General features: G+C 43.4%; 1 protein-coding gene across 1 annotated transcript in view; it reads right to left on the bottom strand.

Annotated features, from left to right (window-relative positions):
• isy1 (ISY1 splicing factor homolog) overlaps positions 1 to 23,399 on the bottom strand; it is a 54,571-nt gene that overhangs the window by 23,716 nt on the left and 7,456 nt on the right. Inside the window, exon 2 of the mRNA XM_065002132.1 lies at positions 11,441 to 11,463. Coding sequence (XP_064858204.1) covers positions 11,441 to 11,463 — 23 coding nt within the window. The remainder of the gene's footprint in view (positions 1 to 11,440; positions 11,464 to 23,399) is intronic.

Here is a 23,399-nt window from a genome sequence, read left to right as displayed (position 1 = left end):
AACAGTAGCTAAAACAGTAGGTGAGACAACAACAGCAGGTAAAATGGCGTTGACTAGGCAGGGAGGGTCGGATTAACTACACACAGAGCCTGAGTGCGGCTGGGGCCGACAGATAAAACATAAACAAGCAGAATGGAGTACCGTGATTAATGGACAGTCCAGCATGCATCAGCTATGTAGCCAAGTGATCAGTGTCCAGGGGGCAGCGGTGGATGGGGCAGGGAAGCTGGACTGGCGAGTGTTATCCAGGTTAAAAAAAACTAACCTAAATAGTTTTTAGCTAGTTATCTAGTTAGCTGGTTAGCTTCTGGAGGTTCTTGAGTGTGTTCTAAAAATTTAAAATAATAGCGATTCCTTATCACATTGGGTGAGGCAGGTTACCGGAAGGTATAAACAAATTAAAAATCGAAAAGAGATAGAAAGTAAATATGGGTCCAGTGAGTGTTTGGGACGCGGCGATTCAGACGGTTAGCAGGCCTGTGCTAACAAGCTAACAGTTAGTAGGCCGGGGCTAAACAAGGTAGCAGTTAGCGGACCGGGGCTAAACAAGGTAGCAGTTAGCAGGCCGAATTAGCAAGCAAGGAGATAGCGAGGGCTAGAAAGTTAGCCTTTGGGGGACGTCGCGATGGGGTAAGTCTGTTTATTCCTCTTCATGCGGTGACATCGATAGACCGGTCGTGGGTCCGGATATTGTAGCCCAGAAAGTATGCTTCGGTGGTAGCACAGGAGTTCTGGCCGTGCTAGCTTCAGGCTAAGTGGGTGGAAACGCTAGACAGGAGTAATCATCCGGGGTTGCGGTTAGCTAGATAGCTAGTTGTGAAGATCCAGCTGAAAATGTTCCGTTTGCGGTGGGAATCCGGGGATAAAAAAAAATAATAGGTCCGTTATGCTCTGGTTAGAGTCGCGTTGTTCGAACTGGCGAGAGCTTTCCGAGCTAAAGGTTAGCTGATGACCGGTTAGCTGAAGACCGCTAGCAATGGTTTGCTGACTGATAGCTGGTAGTTAGCTGGCTAGCTTCAGTTGAGGGGTTCCGGATCCGAAGTAAATATAAATACTTTAGAAAAAATAGCTACATTGGGTGAGGCGGGTTGCAGGAGAGTATTTAGAAGTTGAGGTTTAGCAAAATGTTTTAAATGATATGCGAAGAAAAATATGTAAAAAAATATATATATATATTTATTTTCTTTTTTAAACGATATATACAAGGGACACGACACGACAAGACGTCTGACTGCTACGCCATCTTGGAGCACAAGATGGATTATTTTCTAAGTAAGAGAACAGTAAACCTTTAACATTTAAATGGTCTTCTCTTGCAATTAAAATATTCTTTACAGTTATACAGCAAAATATGAATTGCCACAAAGATGTTTGTTTTTCAAATTATGAATTATATACATTTGAAATGAAGTAAATAGGCCACATTATCTTGAAAGATAAATTACGTTTTGTTTTCAGCATGATTTTGTTTTTTACAGAAAAACAACTAAATGGATTGTTAAGTCCACAACAATGCTTAAACCACATGAGGAGACCACTTTTGAGGTGTGGGAAAATCTGAGAAATGTATTTGTGGTTTTAGTTATCCTTTAATTCAAGTGAGCACCAAGCAAGAGGCCGTTTAGCTGGGTTTTTGTAGTTCACGAGTGATGGTAGAGTTTGCCAAACAAACACCCACTGGTTGATGAAAATCATCATGATATCATTCTGCCAGGTAAACATAGGCTACTTTGCAGGTTTTTGGGAAAACCTTTCCCTCTCCCAGAAGACTGTTTTCATTAGCATCATCGCTAACGGCTACATAAACGCAGGGGCATTTTGGTTGCCTATTCAAACATTTGCGGGAAATACAAATCACTGAAGCATTCGGTCCATGTCTTATGATAAACTTGGGAAAATTAATAAGTGTTCAATACATTCAGTTGATTCCCTACTAAGGTCAATACATTTATGAAAATGGTTTCATTCTGTTTTAATGTGTGAATTCTGTGAGGGCCCTAACGATCATATTTGGACCAGAAATATTTGGACCAGAATGAGGCTCTCCACTACCAACAGTGATGATTCACCATCTTCATAGAATATTTTCATAATTTATCTGCAGATGTTCACCAAAAAGTCCACCAGTATCCTATGAAAATGAGGGAGCCAAATGAACAGCTTTCTCACCGATGTGATTCGGTGGGTTACACTGACTAACGAGAGTCTCGCACGCCCCAATGTCTGGCAAGCCCCAACATCCTAGGAAAGGAAACCTAGGAATTATTTTGGTTTACTTGTCCCGATGCGATTCGTTAAGTATACTTATACCCTTTACTTTTCCCACATTTTGTTACAGCCTTCTTCTAAAATTGTTAAAGTTTTTTTCCCCCTTCACCAATAGACACACAATACACACACACCCCATAACGACAAAGCAAAATCCTTGGATTACCAGGACGTGGGTTAGGGTTAGAACTCAAAGCATGCATGGACCGCCTGGCAAGTGTCTTCGATGACATGTTCAACCTCCCTGACCGAGTCTATTATACCTACATGTTTCAAGTAGACCAGCATAGTCCCTGTGCCAAAGGAAGCGAAGGTAAACTGCCTAAATGATTATGGCTCACATTAACAGCATCCTCTCGGACACCCTAAACCCACTCCAAATCGCATACCGCCCCAACAGATCCACAAATCCGCACTGCCCTTTCCCACCTGGACAAAGGGAACACCTATGTGAGAATGCTGTTCATTGACTACAGCTCAACACCAGAGTGCCCACGAAGTTCATCACTAAGCTCAGGACTCAACACCTCCCTCTGCAACTGGATCCTGGACTTCCTGACAAGCCGCCCCAGGTGGTAAGGGTAGGCAACAACATGTCTGCCACACTGATCCTCAAAACTGGGGCCACACAGGGGTGTGAACTTTAGTCCCCTCCTGTACTCCCGGGTTTACTTCCGGCGCCGACAGAGATAGCCGCTTCGCGTTCCTAGGAAACTATGCAGTTTTTTGTTTTTTTACGTGTTATTTCTTACATTAGTACCCCAGGTCATCTTAGGTTTCATTACATACAGTCGAGAAGAACTACTGAATATAAGATCAGCGTCAACTCACCATCAGTATGACCAAGAATATGATTTTCTGCGATGCGGATCCTGTGTTCTGCCTTTCAACCAGGACAACGGAATGGATCCCAGCCGGCGACCCCAAAAAAAAACGACTCCGTAAAAGAGGGAAACGAGGCGGTCTTCTGGTCAGACTCCCTAGCATACTACTCGCCAATGTCCAGTCTCTTGACAACAAAGTTGATGAAATCCGAGCAAGGGTAGCATTCCAGAGGGACATCAGAGACTAACGTTCTTTGCTTCACGGAAACATGGCTCACTGGAGAGACGCTATCGGAGGCGGTGCAGCCAGCGGGTTTCTCCACGCATCGCGCCGACAGAAACAAACATCTTTCTGGTAAGAAGAGGGGCGGGGGAGTATGCCTTATGGCTAACGAGACGTGGTGTGATCAAAGAAACATACAGGAACTCAAATCCTTCTGTTCACCTGATTTAGAATTCCTCACAATCAAATGTCGACCGCATTATCTACCAAGAGAATTCTCTTCGATTATAATCACAGCCGTATATATTCCCCCCCAAGCAGACACATCGATGGCTCTGAACGAACTTTATTTGACTCTTTGCAAACTGGAATCCATTTATCCGGAGGCTGCATTCATTGTAGCTGGGGATTTTAACAAGGCTAATCTGAAAACAAGACTCCCTAAATGTTATCAGCATATCAATTGCGCAACCAGGGCTGGAAAAACCTTGGATCATTGTTACTCTACGCATATAAGGCCCTGCCCCGCCCTCCTTTCGGGAAAAGCTGACCACGACTCCATTTTGTTGATCCCTGCCTACAGACAGAAACTAAAACAAGAAGCTCCCACGCTGAGGTCTGTCCAACGCTGGTCCGACCAAGCTGATTCCACACTCCAAGACTGCTTCCATCACGTGGACTGGGATATGTTTCGTATTGAGTCAGATAACATTGACGAATACGCTGATTCGGTGTGCGAGTTCATTAGAACGTGCGTTGAAGATGTCGTTCCCATAGCAACGATTAAAACATTCCCTAACCAGAAACCGTGGATTGATGGCAGCATTCGCGTGAAACTGAAAGCGCGAACCACTGCTTTTAATCAGGGCAAGGTGACTGGTAACTTGACCGGTAACATGACCGAATACAAACAGTGCAGCTATTCCCTCCGCAAGGCTATCAAACAAGCTAAGCGTCAGTATAGAGACAAAGTAGAATCTCAATTCAACGGCTCAGACACAAGAGGTATGTGGCAGGGTCTACAGTCAATCACGGACTACAAGAAGAAAACCAGCCCAGTCACGGACCAGGATGTCTTGCTCCCAGGCAGACTAAATAACTTTTTGCCCGCTTTGAGGACAATACAGTGCCACTGACACGGCCTGCAACGAAAACATGCGGACTCTCCTTCACTGCAGCCGAGGTGAGTAAAACATTTAAACGTGTTAACCCTCGCAAGGCTGCAGGCCCAGACGGCATCCCCAGCCGCGCCCTCAGAGCATGCGCAGACCAGCTGGCCGGTGTGTTTACGGACATATTCAATCAATCCCTACACCAGTCTGCTGTTCCCACATGCTTCAAGAGGGCCACCATTGTTCCTGTTCCCAAGAAAGCTAAGGTAACGGAGCTCAACTCCACCCTACCTGACACCCTAGACCCACTCATATTTGCTTACCGCCCAAATAGGTCCACAGACGATGCAATCTCAACCACACTGCACACTGCCCTAACCCATCTGTACAAGAGGAATACCTATGTGAGAATGCTGTTCATCGACTACAGCTCGGCATTCAACACCATAGTACCCTCCAAGCTCGTCATCAAGCTCGAGACCCTGGGTCTCGACCCCGCCCTGTGCAACTGGGTACTGGACTTCCTGACGGGCCGCCCCCAGGTGGTGAGGGTAGGCAACAACATCTCCACCCCGCTGATCCTCAACACTGGGGCCCCACAAGGGTGCGTTCTGAGCCCTCTCCTGTACTCCCTGTTCACCCACGACTGCGTGGCCACGCACGCCTCCAACTCAATCATCAAGTTTGCGGACGACACAACAGTGGTAGGCTTGATTACCAACAACGACGAGACGGCCTACAGGGAGGAGGTGAGGGCCCTCGGAGTGTGGTGTCGAGGAAAATAACCTCACACTCAATGTCAACAAAACTAAGGAGATGATTGTGGACTTCAGGAAACAGCAGAGGGAACACCCCCCTATCCACATCGATGGAACAGTAGTGGAGAGGGTAGCAAGTTTTAAGTTCCTCGGCATACACATCACAGACAAACTGAATTGGTCCACTCACACAGACAGCATCGTGAAGAAGGCGCAGCAGCGCCTCTTCAACCTCAGGAGGCTGAAGAAATTTGGCTTGTCACCAAAAGCACTCAAACTTCTACAGATGCACAATCGAGAGCATCCTGGGGGGCTGTATCACCGCCTGGTACGGCAACTGCTCCGCCCACAACCGTAAGGCTCTCCAGAGGGTAGTGAGGTCTGCACAACGCATCACCGGGGGTAACTACCTGCCCTCCAGGACACCTACACCACCCATTGTTACAGGAAGGCCATAAAGATCATCAAGGACAACAACCAACCGAGCAACTGCCTGTTCACCCCGCTATCATCCAGAAGGCGAGGTCAGTACAGGTGCATCAAAGCTGGGACCGAGAGACTGAAAAACAGCTTCTATCTCAAGGCCATCAGACTGTTAAACAGCCACCACTAACATTGAGTGGCTGCTGCCAACACACTGACTCAACTCCAGCCACTTTAATAATGGGAATTGATGGGAAATTATGTCAAATATATCACTAGCCACTTTAAACAATGCTACCTAATATAATGTTCCCTACATTATTCATCTCATATGCATATGTATATACTGTACTCTATATCATCTACTGCATCTTTATGTAATACATGTATCACTAGCCACTTTAACTACGCCACTTTGTTTACATACTCATCTCATATGTATATACTGCACTCAATACCATTTACTGTATCTTGCCTATGCCGCTCTGTACCATCACTCATTCATATATCTTTATGTACATATTCTTTATCCCCTTACACTGTGTATAAGACAGTAGTTTTGGAATTGTTAGCTAGATTACTTGTTGGTTATTACTGAATTGTCGGAACTAGAAGCACAAGCATTAACATCTGCTGCGTGGCCAAACACGACTCAACACCATCATTAAGTTTGCTGACGACAACAGTGGTAGGCCTGATCATAGACAATGATGAGAGACAATGATGAGAGCCTATAGTGAGGTGGTCAGAGAACGGGCAGTGTGGTGCCAGGACAAAAACCTCTCCCTCAATGTGAGCAAGACAAAGGAGTTGACCGTGGACTACAGGAAAAGGCGGGCTGAACAGGCTGTAGTGGAGCGGGTTGAGAGTTTCTTTGGCGTCCACGTCACCAACGAACTATCTTGGTCCAAACACAACAAGACAATTATGAAGAGGGCACGACAACACTTTTTCCCCCTCAGGAGACTGAAAAGATTTGGCATGGGTCCCCAGATGCTCAAAACGTTCTACAGCTGCACCACCGAGAGCATCACTGCCTGGTATGGCAACTGCTCGGCATCTGACCTTAAGGCGCTACAGAGGGTAGTGCGAATGGCCCAGTACATCACTGGGGACAAGCTTCCAGCCAACCAGGACCTACACAGACTCCAGTCACCCAAGTCATAGAATGTTCTCTGCTACCGCACGGCAAGCTGTTCCAGAGTGCCAAGTCTAGGACCAAAAGGCCCCTTAACAGCTTCTACCCCCAAGCCATAAGATTGCTGAACAATTAATCAAATGGCCAACGGACTATTTACATTGACCTGTACCCCAGCAAACTGACTCGGTACCGGTTCCCCCTGTATACAGCCTCGTTATGTTACTTTAGTTTTTTGTAAATATTTTCATAACTCTTCTTGAACTGCACTGTTGGTTAAGGGCTTGTAAGTAAGCATTTCACAGTAAGCTCTACACTTGTATTCGGCACGTGACAAATACATCTTGATTTGATTGAAAAAACTGGTTTTTAGAAATTTGGGCAAATGTATATATAAAAAAACTGATATGACATAAGTATTCAGACCCTTTACTCAGTATTTTGTTGAAGCACCTTTGGCAGCGATTACAGCCTCGAGTCTTCGTGGGTATAACCATACAAGGTTGGCACACCTTTATTTGGAGAGTTTCTCTCATTCTTCTCTGCAGATCCTCAAACTCTGTCAGGTTGGATGGGGAGCGTTGCAGCAAAGCTATTTTTAGGTCTCTACAGAGATGTTTGATCGGGTTCAAGTCCGGGCTCTGGCTGGGCCACTCAAGGACATTCAGAGACTTGTCCCGAAGACCATCCTGCGTTGTCTTGGCTCTGTGCTTAGGGTCGTTGTCCTGTTGGAAGGTGAACCTTCGTCCCAGTCTGAGGTCCTGAGTGCTCTGGAGCAGGTGTTCATCAAGGATCTCTCTGTACTTTGCTCCGTTCACCTTTGCCTCATCTGGTCTCCCAGTCCCTGCCGCTGAAAAACATCCCCACAGCATGATGCTGCCACCACCATGCTTCACCGTAGGGATGGTGCCAGGTCTCCTCCAGACGTGACACCTGGCATTTCAGGCCAAAGAGTTCAATCTTAGTTTCATCAAATTAAAATTATATTTGTCACATGCGTCGAAAACAACAGGTGTAAGTAGACCTTACAGTGAAATTCTTACTTACAAGCCCTTAACCAACAATGCAATTAAGAAAAAAAATGTTCAATAACAGTAACAAATAATTAAAGAGCAGCAAGAAATATCAATATTGTGGCTATATACAGGGGGTACCGGTCAGTCGAGGTAATATGTACATGCAGGTAGAGGTACAGTGACTATGCATCAGACAAGATAACCTTGTTTCTCATGGTCAGAATCCTTTAGGTGCCTTTTACTGAGGAGTGGCTTCCCTCTGGCCACTCTACCATAAAGGCCTGATTGGTAGAGTGCTGCAGAGATGGTTGTCCTTCTGGAAGGTTCTCCCATCTCCACAGAGGAACTCTGGAGCTCTGTCAGTGGCCATAGGGTTCTTGGTCACCTCCCTGAGTAAGGCCCTTCTCCCCCCAATTGCTTAGTTTGGCCGTGCGGCCAGCTGTAGGAAAAGCCTTGGTGGTTTGAAACTTCTTCCATTTCAGAATGATGGAGGCCACTGTGTTCTTGGGGACCTTTAATGCTGCAGAAATGTTTTGGTACCCTTCCCAGGATCTGTGCCTCGACACAATCCTGTCTCGGAGCTCTACGGACAATTCCTTTGACCTCATGGCTTGGTTTTTGCTCTGACATGCGCTGTCAACTTTGGGACATTATATAGACAAGGGTGTGTCTTTCCAAATCATGTCCTATCAACTGAATTTACCACAGGTGACTCCAATCAGGTTGTGTAAACATCAAGGATGATCAACGGAAACAGAATGCACCGGAGCATAATTTCAATTTCTCATAGCAAAGGGTCTGAATACTTATGGAAATAAGGTAGTTTTTTTATTTGTAATAGTTTTGCAAAATGTTGTAAAAACCCGTTTTCACTTTGTCATCATGGGTCATTGTGTGTAGATTGATGAGGATGTTATTTATTTAATACATTTTAGGATAAGGCTGTAATGTAACAAAATGTGGAAAAAGTCAAGGGGTCTGAATACTTCCCGAATGCACTGGACAACCATATGGCATAAGAATGGCAAAGGGAGATTGTATTTATTTATTTTTAACTGGCAAGTCAGTTAATAAGAACACATTCTTAATTACAATGACAGCCTAGGAACAGACACCCAGGAACAGTGGGTCAACTGCCTTGTTCAGGGGAACAGTGGGTCAACTGCCTTGTTCAGGGGAACAGTGGGTCAACTGCCTTGTTCAGGGGAACAGTGGGTCAACTGCCTTGTTCAGGGGAACAGTGGGTCAACTGCCTTGTTCAGGGGAACAGTGGGTCAACTGCCTTGTTCAGGGGAACAGTGGGTCAACTGCCTTGTTCAGGGGAACAGTGGGTCAACTGCCTTGTTCAGGGGCAGAACGCCAGATTTTTATCCTTGTCGGCTCGGGGATTCGATCTAGCAACCTTTCGGTTACTGGCCCAGCGCTCTAACCACTAGGCTACCTACCGCCCCATAGAGACATTATTCAGTCAGTTTAACACCTTCTATATAAACTAGTCAGCACTTGCTGTTCAGTTTAGAGGTCAATGCCGATACCAATTAAAACAGGCCATTTTTCTTTCTTTCTTTCTTTGTAATGGCAATATTGACAATAGTAATGACAGTATTTCATATACCTTTGACTATTGGATGTTCTTATCGGCACTATAGTATTGCCAGTGTAACAGTATAGCTTCCGTCCCTATCCTCGTCCCTACCTGGGCTCGAACCAGGAACACATCGACAACAGCCACCCTCGAAGCATTGTTACCCATCTCTCCACAAAAGCAGTGGCCCATGCAGAACAAGGGGAATAACTACTTCAAGGTCTCAGAGCGAGTGACGTCACCGATTGAAAAGCTATCAGCGCGCACCCCGCTAACTAGCTAGCCATTTCACATCGGTATTGCCAGTGTAACAGTATAGGTTCCGTCCCTCTAGTTAGCACGCGCTAACTAGCTAGCCATTTCACATCGGTTACACCAGCCTCATCTCAAGAGTTGATAGGCTTGAAGTCAAACAGCTCAATGCTTGAAGCACAGCGAAGAGCTGCTGGCAAAACGCATGTAAGTGCTGTTTGAATGAATGCTTACGTGCCTGCTTCTGCCTACCACCGCTCAGTCATATACTTAGATACTTGTCTGCTCACAGTCAGACTGCTCTATCAAATCATAGACTTAATTATAACATAATAACACACAGAAATACAAGCCTTAGGTCATTAATATGGTAAAATCCGGAAACTATCATTTCGAAAACAAAACGTTTACTTTTTCAGGTTCCGTATTTCATCTAACAATAAGTCTAAATATTGCTGTTACATTGCACAACCTTCAATGTTATGTCATAATTACATAAAATTCTGGCATATTAGTTTGCAACGAGCCAGGCGGCCCAAACTGTTGCATAAACCCTGACTCTGCATGCAATGAACGCAAGAGAAGTGACAATTTCCCTAGTTTAATATTGCCTGCTAACCTTTTAACTAAATATGCAGGTTTAAAAAATATACTTCTGTGTATTGATTTTAAGAAAGGCATTGATGTTTATGGTTAGGTACACATTGGTGCAACGACTGCTTTTTTTCGCGAATGCGCTGGTTAAATAACCGTTTGGCGAAGTAGTCTATGATTCAATGGTAAATTAACAGGCACCGCATCGATTATATGCAACGCAGGACACGCTAGATAAACTAGTAACATCATCAACCATGTGTAGTTAACTAGTGATTATGTTAAGATTGATTGTTTTTTATAAGATACGTTAAATGCTAGCTAGCACTTTACCTCCTTGCTGCAGTCACATAACAGGTAGTCAGCCTGCCATGCAGTCACCTCGTGGAGTGCAATATAATCGACATGATCGGTGTCCAAAAACGCCGATTACCGATTGTTATGAAAACTTGAAATCGGCCATTCCGATTAATCGGTCGACCCCTAATTGGTTGTCAATCAACGCACAGTAAATAGCCTACTGTCGCCACGACTTCCAGTGGCTGGCTATGTGAAACACACAAAATAAAATGTGTCAAAATACAATAATTAGTCTAAGGGCATTGACTCATCACTTACATTATATGGGACATGCAAATTCACGAGCATCATGCTCCCTCTTCCTCCTTGGTGTAAAGAAATTCAACTGCAACTAGAGATGTGTATATAATGAGATGCTCACTTCTCCACCCTTACAATGGGAGTTGTTGTCCCAAAGGCGGGAAGGCAGGAGACCAAATTAAGTCCATAGAAATGCATAGGGCTTATTTTGGACAGATTTTGGCGAGAGTGAAACCTGTCGCGTCGCCTCTTCCTCTCTGCTGTTATTCCATTATCGCTGGCTTTGTGACTGACTGTCCTATCAATAGATCACCTGGAGATGCATATTGTTCATTCTAGCAGGAAAGGACTCGACAGACTAGCGAATTGAAACTTTTAAAAGTAGCCTAGTTAATATAAAATGGAAAACGTAGCTTGGCTGAAAATGAGCCTGTAACCAGCTGATTAGTCGACAGCTGGCGTGAATAGAAAACACTGTATCAGTTAGACACCAGAGCATAACATAGTGAGTGACATGTTCAGTGGCTACATGACAGAGACACCACGTGGACTATAAACAGAAATAGCATCAGTATTCTCTCACATTAATTTATGACAGTGGGCCTATGGCTCAATATAATCACAATATAAGGCAAGCATATACTTACATGGCCTTCTCTGCATTACGAGCCTATTAGAAAGAAAACAACAAATGGTCAATCCATTTGAACCCAATCACTTTGACAGCACCCCTTTCTATTTGAACAAAACTTTCCATACATATTTGCCCATTATAGAAGTGCTCAGAGAGTTAATTTATGCACCTAAATGCCAAAACAAACGATAACAGGGTTTTTAACTTGTGCGAAAAAGAGTCCATAACACCATCGGCCAAACGGGTGACTGAAAACTAGTAAAGTACATAGGAGGGATCTGAAATAATTGTCTGCGCTTGGTTGGTTACCACCGCCATAGACAATGTTAACGCCCCCCTAGCGGCCAGCTATAAAAGAAAATGTACCATAAAAAAGACTGCTGTAGTCTAGGTCTATCTGGTACTATAGAAATGTGTAGTAGTCTAGGTCTATCTGGTACTATAGAGATGTGTAGTAGTCTGGGCCTATCTGGTACTATAGAGATGTGTAGTAGTCTAGGCCTATCTGGTACTATAGAGATGTGTAGTAGTCTAGGTCTATCTGGTACTATAGAGATGTGTAGTAGTCTGGGCCTATCTGGTACTATAGAGATGTGTAGTAGTCTAGGCCTATCTGGTACTATAGAGATGTGTAGTAGTCTGGGTCTATCTGGTACTATAGAGATGTGTAGTAGTCTGGGTCTATCTGGTACTATAGAAATGTGTAGTAGTCTAGGTCTATCTGGTACGATAGAAATGTGTAGTAGTCTAGGCCTATCTGGTACTATAGAGATGTGTAGTAGTCTAGGCCTATCTGGTACTATAGAGATGTGTAGTAGTCTAGGCCTATCTGTTACTATAGAAATGTGTAGTAGTCTAGGCCTATCTGTTACTATAGAGATGTGTAGTAGTCTAGGCCTATCTGGTACTATAGAGATGTGTAGTAGTCTAGGCCTATCTGGTACTATAGAGATGTGTAGTAGTCTGGGCCTATTTGGTACTATAGAGATGTGTAGTAGTCTAGGCCTATCTGGTACTATAGAGATGTGTAGTAGTCTAGGCCTATCTGGTACTATAGAGATGTGTAGTAGTCTAGGCCTATCTGGTACTATAGAGATGTGTAGTAGTCTAGGCCTATCTGGTACTATAGAGATGTGTAGTAGTCTAGGCCTATCTGGTACTATAGAGATGTGTAGTAGTCTAGGCCTATCTGGTACTATAGAGATGTGTAGTAGTCTAGGCCTATCTGGTACTATAGAGATGTGTAGTAGTCTAGGCCTATCTGGTACTATAGAGATGTGTAGTAGTCGAGGTCTATCTGGTACTATAGAGATGTGTAGTAGTCTAGGCCTATCTGGTACTATAGAGATGTGTAGTAGTCTAGGCCTATCTGGTACTATAGAGATGTGTAGTAGTCTAGGCCTATCTGGTACTATAGAGATGTGTAGTAGTCTAGGCCTATCTGGTACTATAGAGATGTGTAGTAGTCTGGGCCTATTTGGTACTATAGAGATGTGTAGTAGTCTAGGCCTATCTGGTACTATAGAGATGTGTAGTAGTCTAGGCCTATCTGGTACTATAGAGATGTGTAGTAGTCTAGGCCTATCTGGTACTCTAGAGATGTGTAGTAGTCTAGGCCTATCTGGTACTATAGAGGTGTGTAGTAGTCTAGGCCTATCTGGTACTATAGAGATGTGTAGTAGTCTAGGTCTATCTGTGGTACTATAGAGATGTGTAGTAGTCTGGGCCTATCTGGTACTATAGAGATGTGTAGTAGTCTAGGCCTATCTGGTACTATAGAGATGTGTAGTAGTCTGGGCCTATCTGGTACTATAGAGATGTGTAGTAGTCTAGGTCTGATCTGTGGAAGCAGCATGCAGAGAGAGCAGGTGTCCACATACTTTTGGTCATGTAGTGTACGTTAGCATGTCTGTGGGCTGAGGTGCGTAGAGAGAGCAGGTGACAGTCAAGGAGCCTCGCTGGCTGTTCGTCTTGTGATGGTTGAATGGTCATCATGGGCTGCAGAGCAACTCTACTGTCCTCAGAACTGAATCCCTATAATCTGATCCCATGTTTTCCTCCTCTCTTAGGCCTAGGCTACTATGTGTTGTAGTTGGTTGCATATTGCTAGAATAATCTCTAGGCTACTATGTGTTGTAGTTGGTTGCATATTGCTAGAATAATCTCTAGGCTACTATGTGTTGTAGTTGGTTGCATATTGCTAGAATAATCTCTAGGCTACTATGTGCTGTAGTTGGTTGCATATTGCTAGAATAGTCTGTAAATAGGCCACGGCCAGCTACGTGTTTCTTTCCTCAGCTTTCCTCCGCTGTAGCCTCAGTTTGGTTTTGACTCATCACATTTTCCTATTTGTGTATTGTTTGTTCAATTTCACTTCACTTATTAGACCAGGTCATATTCACTGAGGGGTTTAATAGACCAGGTCATATTCACTGAGGGGTTTAATAGACCAGGTCATATTCACTGAGGGGTTTAATAGACCAGGTCATATTCACTGAGGGGTTTAATAGACCAGGTCATATCCACTGAGGGGTTTAATAGACCAGGTCATATCCACTGAGGGGTTTAATAGACCAGGTCATATCCACTGAGGGGTTTAATAGACCAGGTCATATCCACTGAGGGGTTTAATAGACCAGGTCATATCCACTGAGGGGTTTAATAGACCAGGTCATATTCACTGAGGGGTTTAATAGACCAGGTCATATTCACTGAGGGGTTTAATAGACCAGGTCATATCCACTGAGTGGTTTAATAGACCAGGTCATATCCACTGAGTGGTTTAATAGACCAGGTCATATTCATATTCACTGAGGGGTTTAATAGACCAGGTCATATCCACTGAGGGGTTTAATAGACCAGGTCATATCCACTGAGGGGTTTAATAGACCAGGTCATATCCACTGAGGGGTTTAATAGACCAGGTCATATCCACTGAGGGGTTTAATAGACCAGGTCATATTCACTGAGGGGTTTAATAGACCAGGTCATATCCACTGAGGGGTTTAACAGACCAGGTCATATTCACTGAGGGGTTTAATAGACCAGGTCATATCCACTGAGGGGTTTAATAGACCAGGTCATATCCACTGAGGGGTTTAATAGACCAGGTCATATCCACTGAGGGGTTTAATAGACCAGGTCATATCCACTGAGGGGTTTAATAGACCAGGTCATATCCACTGAGGGGTTTAATAGACCAGGTCATATCCACTGAGGGGTTTAATAGACCAGGTCATATTCACTGAGGGGTTTAATAGACCAGGTCATATTCACTGAGGGGTTTAATAGACCAGGTCATATTCACTGAGGGGTTTAATAGACCAGGTCATATCCACTGAGGGGTTTAATAGACCAGGTCATATCCACTGAGGGGTTTAATAGACCAGGTCATATTCACTGAGGGGTTTAATAGACCAGGTCATATCCACTGAGGGGGTTTAATAGACCAGGTCATATCCACTGAGGGGTTTAATAGACCAGGTCATATTCACTGAGGGGTTTAATAGACCAGGTCATATCCACTGAGGGGTTTAATAGACCAGGTCATATCCACTGAGGGGTTTAATAGACCAGGTCATATCCACTGAGTGGTTTAATAGACCAGGTCATATCCACTGAGGGGTTTAATAGACCAGGTCATATCCACTGAGGGGTTTAATAGACCAGGTCATATTCACTGAGGGGTTTAATAGACCAGGTCATATCCACTGAGGGGTTTAATAGACCAGGTCATATTCACTGAGGGGTTTAATAGACCAGGTCATATCCACTGAGGGGTTTAATAGACCAGGTCATATCCACTGAGTGGTTTAATAGACCAGGTCATATCCACTGAGTGGTTTAATAGACCAGGTCATATCCACTGAGGGGTTTAATAGACCAGGTCATATCCACTGAGGGGTTTAATAGACCAGGTCATATTCACTGAGGGGTTTAATAGACCAGGTCATATCCACTGAGGGGTTTAATAGACCAGGTCATATCCACTGAGTGGTTTAATAGACCAGGTCATATTCACTGAGGGGTTTAATAGACCAGGTCATATTCACTGAGGGGTTTAATAGACCAGGTCATATTCACTGAGGGGTTTAATAGACCAGGTCATATTCACTGAGGGGTTTAATAGACCAGGTCATATCCACTGAGGGGTTTAATAGACCAGGTCATATCCACTGAGGGGTTTAATAGACCAGGTCATATTCACTGAGGGGTTTAATAGACCAGGTCATATCCACTGAGGGGTTTAATAGACCAGGTCATATCCACTGAGGGGTTTAATAGACCAGGTCATATTCACTGAGGGGTTTAATAGACCAGGTCATATCCACTGAGGGGTTTAATAGACCAGGTCATATCCACTGAGGGGTTTAATAGACCAGGTCATATCCACTGAGTGGTTTAATAGACCAGGTCATATCCACTGAGGGGTTTAATAGACCAGGTCATATCCACTGAGGGGTTTAATAGACCAGGTCATATTCACTGAGGGGTTTAATAGACCAGGTCATATCCACTGAGGGGTTTAATAGACCAGGTCATATCCACTGAGTGGTTTAATAGACCAGGTCATATTCACTGAGGGGTTTAATAGACCAGGTCATATTCACTGAGGGGTTTAATAGACCAGGTCATATTCACTGAGGGGTTTAATAGACCAGGTCATATTCACTGAGGGGTTTAATAGACCAGGTCATATTCACTGAGGGGTTTAATAGACCAGGTCATATTCACTGAGGGGTTTAATAGACCAGGTCATATTCACTGAGGGGTTTAATAGACCAGGTCATATTCACTGAGGGGTTTAATAGACCAGGTCATATCCACTGAGGGGTTTAATAGACCAGGTCATATCCACTGAGGGGTTTAATAGACCAGGTCATATTCACTGAGGGGTTTAATAGACCAGGTCATATTCACTGAGGGGTTTAATAGACCAGGTCATATTCACTGAGGGGTTTAATAGACCAGGTCATATCCACTGAGGGGTTTAATAGACCAGGTCATATCCACTGAGGGGTTTAATAGACCAGGTCATATCCACTGAGGGGGTTTAATAGACCAGGTCATATTCACTGAGGGGTTTAATAGACCAGGTCATATCCACTGAGGGTTTAATAGACCAGGTCATATTCACTGAGGGTTTAATAGACCAGGTCATATCCACTGAGTGGTTTAATAGACCAGGTCATATTCACTGAGGGGTTTAATAGACCAGGTCATATTCACTGAGGGGTTTAATAGACCAGGTCATATTCACTGAGGGGTTTAATAGACCAGGTCATATTCACTGAGGGGTTTAATAGACCAGGTCATATCCACTGAGGGGTTTAATAGACCAGGTCATATCCACTGAGGGGTTTAATAGACCAGGTCATATTCACTGAGGGGTTTAATAGACCAGGTCATATTCACTGAGGGGTTTAATAGACCAGGTCATATTCACTGAGGGGTTTAATAGACCAGGTCATATCCACTGAGGGGTTTAATAGACCAGGTCATATCCACTGAGGGGTTTAATAGACCAGGTCATATTCACTGAGGGGTTTAATAGACCAGGTCATATTCACTGAGGGGTTTAATAGACCAGGTCATATCCACTGAGTGGTTTAATAGACCAGGTCATATTCACTGAGTGGTTTAATAGACCAGGTCATATTCACTGAGGGGTTTAATAGACCAGGTCATATTCATATCCACTGAGGGGTTTAATAGACCAGGTCATATTCACTGAGGGGTTTAATAGACCAGGTCATATTCACTGAGGGGTTTAATAGACCAGGTCATATTCATATTCACTGAGGGGTTTAATAGACCAGGTCATATCCACTGAGGGGTTTAATAGACCAGGTCATATTCACTGAGTGGTTTAATAGACCAGGTCATATTCACTGAGGGGTTTAATAGACCAGGTCATATTCACTGAGGGGTTTAATAGACCAGGTCATATCCACTGAGGGGTTTAATAGACCAGGTCATATCCACTGAGGGGTTTAATAGACCAGGTCATATTCACTGAGGGGTTTAATAGACCAGGTCATATTCACTGAGGGGTTTAATAGACCAGGTCATATCCACTGAGTGGTTTAATAGACCAGGTCATATTCACTGAGTGGTTTAATAGACCAGGTCATATTCACTGAGGGGTTTAATAGACCAGGTCATATTCATATCCACTGAGGGGTTTAATAGACCAGGTCATATTCACTGAGGGGTTTAATAGACCAGGTCATATTCACTGAGGGGTTTAATAGACCAGGTCATATTCATATTCACTGAGGGGTTTAATAGACCAGGTCATATCCACTGAGGGGTTTAATAGACCAGGTCATATTCACTGAGTGGTTTAATAGACCAGGTCATATTCACTGAGGGGTTTAATAGACCAGGTCATATTCACTGAGTGGTTTAATAGACCAGGTCATATTCACTGAGTGGTTTAATAGACCAGGTCATATTCACTGAGTGGTTTAATAGACCAGGTCATATTCACTGAGGGGTTTAATAGACCAGGTCATATTCATATCCACTGAGGGGTTTAATAGACCAGGTCATATTCATATCCACTGAGGGGTTTAATAGACCAGGTCATATCCACTGAGGGGTTTAATAGACCAGGTCATATTCACTGAGTGGTTTAATAGACCAGGTCATATTCACTGAGTGGTTTAATAGACCAGGTCATATTCACTGAGGGTTTAATAGACCAGGTCATATTCACTGAGGGGTTTAATAGACCAGGTCATATTCACTGAGGGGTTTAATAGACCAGGTCATATTCACTGAGGGGTTTAATAGACCAGGTCATATCCACTGAGGGGTTTAATAGACCAGGTCATATTCACTGAGGGGTTTAATAGACCAGGTCATATTCACTGAGGGGTTTAATAGACCAGGTCATATTCACTGAGGGGTTTAATAGACCAGGTCATATCCACTGAGGGGTTTAATAGACCAGGTCATATCCACTGAGGGGTTTAATAGACCAGGTCATATTCACTGAGGGGTTTAATAGACCAGGTCATATTCACTGAGGGGTTTAATAGACCAGGTCATATCCACTGAGTGGTTTAATAGACCAGGTCATATTCACTGAGTGGTTTAATAGACCAGGTCATATTCACTGAGGGGTTTAATAGACCAGGTCATATTCATATCCACTGAGGGGTTTAATAGACCAGGTCATATTCACTGAGGGGTTTAATAGACCAGGTCATATTCACTGAGGGGTTTAATAGACCAGGTCATATTCATATTCACTGAGGGGTTTAATAGACCAGGTCATATCCACTGAGGGGTTTAATAGACCAGGTCATATTCACTGAGTGGTTTAATAGACCAGGTCATATTCACTGAGGGGTTTAATAGACCAGGTCATATTCACTGAGTGGTTTAATAGACCAGGTCATATTCACTGAGTGGTTTAATAGACCAGGTCATATTCACTGAGGGGTTTAATAGACCAGGTCATATTCATATCCACTGAGGGGTTTAATAGACCAGGTCATATTCATATCCACTGAGGGGTTTAATAGACCAGGTCATATCCACTGAGGGGTTTAATAGACCAGGTCATATTCACTGAGTGGTTTAATAGACCAGGTCATATTCACTGAGTGGTTTAATAGACCAGGTCATATTCACTGAGGGGTTTAATAGACCAGGTCATATTCACTGAGGGGTTTAATAGACCAGGTCATATTCACTGAGGGGTTTAATAGACCAGGTCATATTCACTGAGGGGTTTAATAGACCAGGTCATATTCACTGAGGGGTTTAATAGACCAGGTCATATTCACTGAGGGGTTTAATAGACCAGGTCATATCCACTGAGTGGTTTAATAGACCAGGTCATATTCACTGAGTGGTTTAATAGACCAGGTCATATTCACTGAGTGGTTTAATAGACCAGGTCATATTCACTGAGGGGTTTAATAGACCAGGTCATATTCACTGAGGGGTTTAATAGACCAGGTCATATCCACTGAGGGGTTTAATAGACCAGGTCATATCCACTGAGGGGTTTAATAGACCAGGTCATATTCACTGAGGGGTTTAATAGACCAGGTCATATTCACTGAGGGGTTTAATAGACCAGGTCATATCCACTGAGTGGTTTAATAGACCAGGTCATATTCACTGAGTGGTTTAATAGACCAGGTCATATTCACTGAGGGGTTTAATAGACCAGGTCATATTCATATCCACTGAGGGGTTTAATAGACCAGGTCATATTCACTGAGGGGTTTAATAGACCAGGTCATATTCACTGAGGGGTTTAATAGACCAGGTCATATTCATATTCACTGAGGGGTTTAATAGACCAGGTCATATCCACTGAGGGGTTTAATAGACCAGGTCATATTCACTGAGTGGTTTAATAGACCAGGTCATATTCACTGAGGGGTTTAATAGACCAGGTCATATTCACTGAGTGGTTTAATAGACCAGGTCATATTCACTGAGTGGTTTAATAGACCAGGTCATATTCACTGAGTGGTTTAATAGACCAGGTCATATTCACTGAGGGGTTTAATAGACCAGGTCATATTCATATCCACTGAGGGGTTTAATAGACCAGGTCATATTCATATCCACTGAGGGGTTTAATAGACCAGGTCATATCCACTGAGGGGTTTAATAGACCAGGTCATATTCACTGAGTGGTTTAATAGACCAGGTCATATTCACTGAGTGGTTTAATAGACCAGGTCATATTCACTGAGTGGTTTAATAGACCAGGTCATATTCACTGAGGGGTTTAATAGACCAGGTCATATTCACTGAGGGGTTTAATAGACCAGGTCATATTCACTGAGGGGTTTAATAGACCAGGTCATATTCACTGAGGGGTTTAATAGACCAGGTCATATCCACTGAGGGGTTTAATAGACCAGGTCATATTCACTGAGGGGTTTAATAGACCAGGTCATATTCACTGAGGGGTTTAATAGACCAGGTCATATTCACTGAGGGGTTTAATAGACCAGGTCATATCCACTGAGTGGTTTAATAGACCAGGTCATATTCACTGAGTGGTTTAATAGACCAGGTCATATTCACTGAGGGGTTTAATAGACCAGGTCATATTCATATCCACTGAGGGGTTTAATAGACCAGGTCATATTCACTGAGGGGTTTAATAGACCAGGTCATATTCACTGAGGGGTTTAATAGACCAGGTCATATTCATATTCACTGAGGGGTTTAATAGACCAGGTCATATCCACTGAGGGGTTTAATAGACCAGGTCATATTCACTGAGTGGTTTAATAGACCAGGTCATATTCACTGAGGGGTTTAATAGACCAGGTCATATTCACTGAGTGGTTTAATAGACCAGGTCATATTCACTGAGTGGTTTAATAGACCAGGTCATATTCACTGAGGGGTTTAATAGACCAGGTCATATTCATATCCACTGAGGGGTTTAATAGACCAGGTCATATTCATATCCACTGAGGGGTTTAATAGACCAGGTCATATCCACTGAGGGGTTTAATAGACCAGGTCATATTCACTGAGTGGTTTAATAGACCAGGTCATATTCACTGAGTGGTTTAATAGACCAGGTCATATTCACTGAGGGGTTTAATAGACCAGGTCATATTCACTGAGGGGTTTAATAGACCAGGTCATATTCACTGAGGGGTTTAATAGACCAGGTCATATTCACTGAGGGGTTTAATAGACCAGGTCATATTCACTGAGGGGTTTAATAGACCAGGTCATATTCACTGAGGGGTTTAATAGACCAGGTCATATCCACTGAGTGGTTTAATAGACCAGGTCATATTCACTGAGTGGTTTAATAGACCAGGTCATATCCACTGAGGGGTTTAATAGACCAGGTCATATTCACTGAGTGGTTTAATAGACCAGGTCATATTCACTGAGGGGTTTAATAGACCAGGTCATATTCACTGAGTGGTTTAATAGACCAGGTCATATTCACTGAGTGGTTTAATAGACCAGGTCATATTCACTGAGGGGTTTAATAGACCAGGTCATATTCATATCCACTGAGGGGTTTAATAGACCAGGTCATATTCATATCCACTGAGGGGTTTAATAGACCAGGTCATATCCACTGAGGGGTTTAATAGACCAGGTCATATTCACTGAGTGGTTTAATAGACCAGGTCATATCCACTGAGTGGTTTAATAGACCAGGTCATATCCACTGAGGGGTTTAATAGACCAGGTCATATTCACTGAGGGGTTTAATAGACCAGGTCATATTCACTGAGGGGTTTAATAGACCAGGTCATATCCACTGAGGGGTTTAATAGACCAGGTCATATTCACTGAGGGGTTTAATAGACCAGGTCATATTCATATCCACTGAGGGGTTTAATAGACCAGGTCATATTCACTGAGTGGTTTAATAGACCAGGTCATATCCACTGAGTGGTTTAGTAGACCAGGTCATATTCATATTCACTGAGGGGTTTAATAGACCAGGTCATATTCACTGAGTGGTTTAATAGACCAGGTCATATCCACTGAGTGGTTTAGTAGACCAGGTCATATTCATATTCACTGAGTGGTTTAATAGACCAGGTCATATTCATATTCACTGAGGGGTTTAATAGACCAGGTCATATCCACTGAGTGGTTTAATAGACCAGGTCATATTCACTGAGTGGTTAAATAGACCAGGTCATATTCACTGAGGGGTTTAATAGACCAGGTCATATCCACTGAGGGGTTTAATAGACCAGGTCATATTCACTGAGGGGTTTAATAGACCAGGTCATATTCACTGAGGGGTTTAATAGACCAGGTCATATCCACTGAAGTGGTTTAATAGACCAGGTCATATTCACTGAGGGGTTTAATAGACCAGGTCATATCCACTGAGGGGTTTAATAGACCAGGTCATATTCACTGAGGGGTTTAATAGACCAGGTCATATCCACTGAGGGGTTTAATAGACCAGGTCATATTCATATTCACTGAGGGGTTTAATAGACCAGGTCATATTCACTGAGGGGTTTAATAGACCAGGTCATATTCACTGAGGGGTTTAATAGACCAGGTCATATTCACTGAGGGGTTTAATAGACCAGGTCATATTCACTGAGTGGTTTAATAGACCAGGTCATATCCACTGAGGGGTTTAATAGACCAGGTCATATTCACTGAGGGGTTTAATAGACCAGGTCATATTCACTGAGGGGTTTAATAGACCAGGTCATATTCACTGAGGGGTTTAAAAGACCAGGTCATATTCACTGAGGGGTTTAATAGACCAGGTCATATTCACTGAGGGGTTTAATAGACCAGGTCATATCCACTGAGTGGTTTAATAGACCAGGTCATATTCATATTCACTGAGGGGTTTAATAGACCAGGTCATATTCACTGAGGGGTTTAATAGACCAGGTCATATTCACTGAGTGGTTTAATAGACCAGGTCATATCCACTGAGGGGTTTAATAGACCAGGTCATATCCACTGAGGGGTTTAATAGACCAGGTCATATCCACTGAGGGGTTTAATAGACCAGGTCATATTCACTGAGGGGTTTAATAGACCAGGTCATATTCACTGAGGGGTTTAAAAGACCAGGTCATATTCACTGAGGGGTTTAATAGACCAGGTCATATTCACTGAGGGGTTTAATAGACCAGGTCATATCCACTGAGTGGTTTAATAGACCAGGTCATATTCATATTCACTGAGGGGTTTAATAGACCAGGTCATATTCACTGAGGGGTTTAATAGACCAGGTCATATTCACTGAGTGGTTTAATAGACCAGGTCATATCCACTGAGGGGTTTAATAGACCAGGTCATATCCACTGAGGGGTTTAATAGACCAGGTCATATCCACTGAGGGGTTTAATAGACCAGGTCATATTCACTGAGGGGTTTAATAGACCAGGTCATATTCACTGAGGGGTTTAATAGACCAGGTCATATCCACTGAGGGGTTTAATAGACCAGGTCATATTCACTGAGTGGTT

Source organism: Oncorhynchus nerka, linkage group LG15 (genome assembly GCF_034236695.1).
Source record: "Oncorhynchus nerka isolate Pitt River linkage group LG15, Oner_Uvic_2.0, whole genome shotgun sequence".
Lineage (NCBI taxonomy): Eukaryota > Metazoa > Chordata > Actinopteri > Salmoniformes > Salmonidae > Oncorhynchus > Oncorhynchus nerka.
The sequence above is the reverse complement of the archived record's forward strand: the minus strand, read 5'-3'. Positions and strand labels throughout refer to the sequence as shown.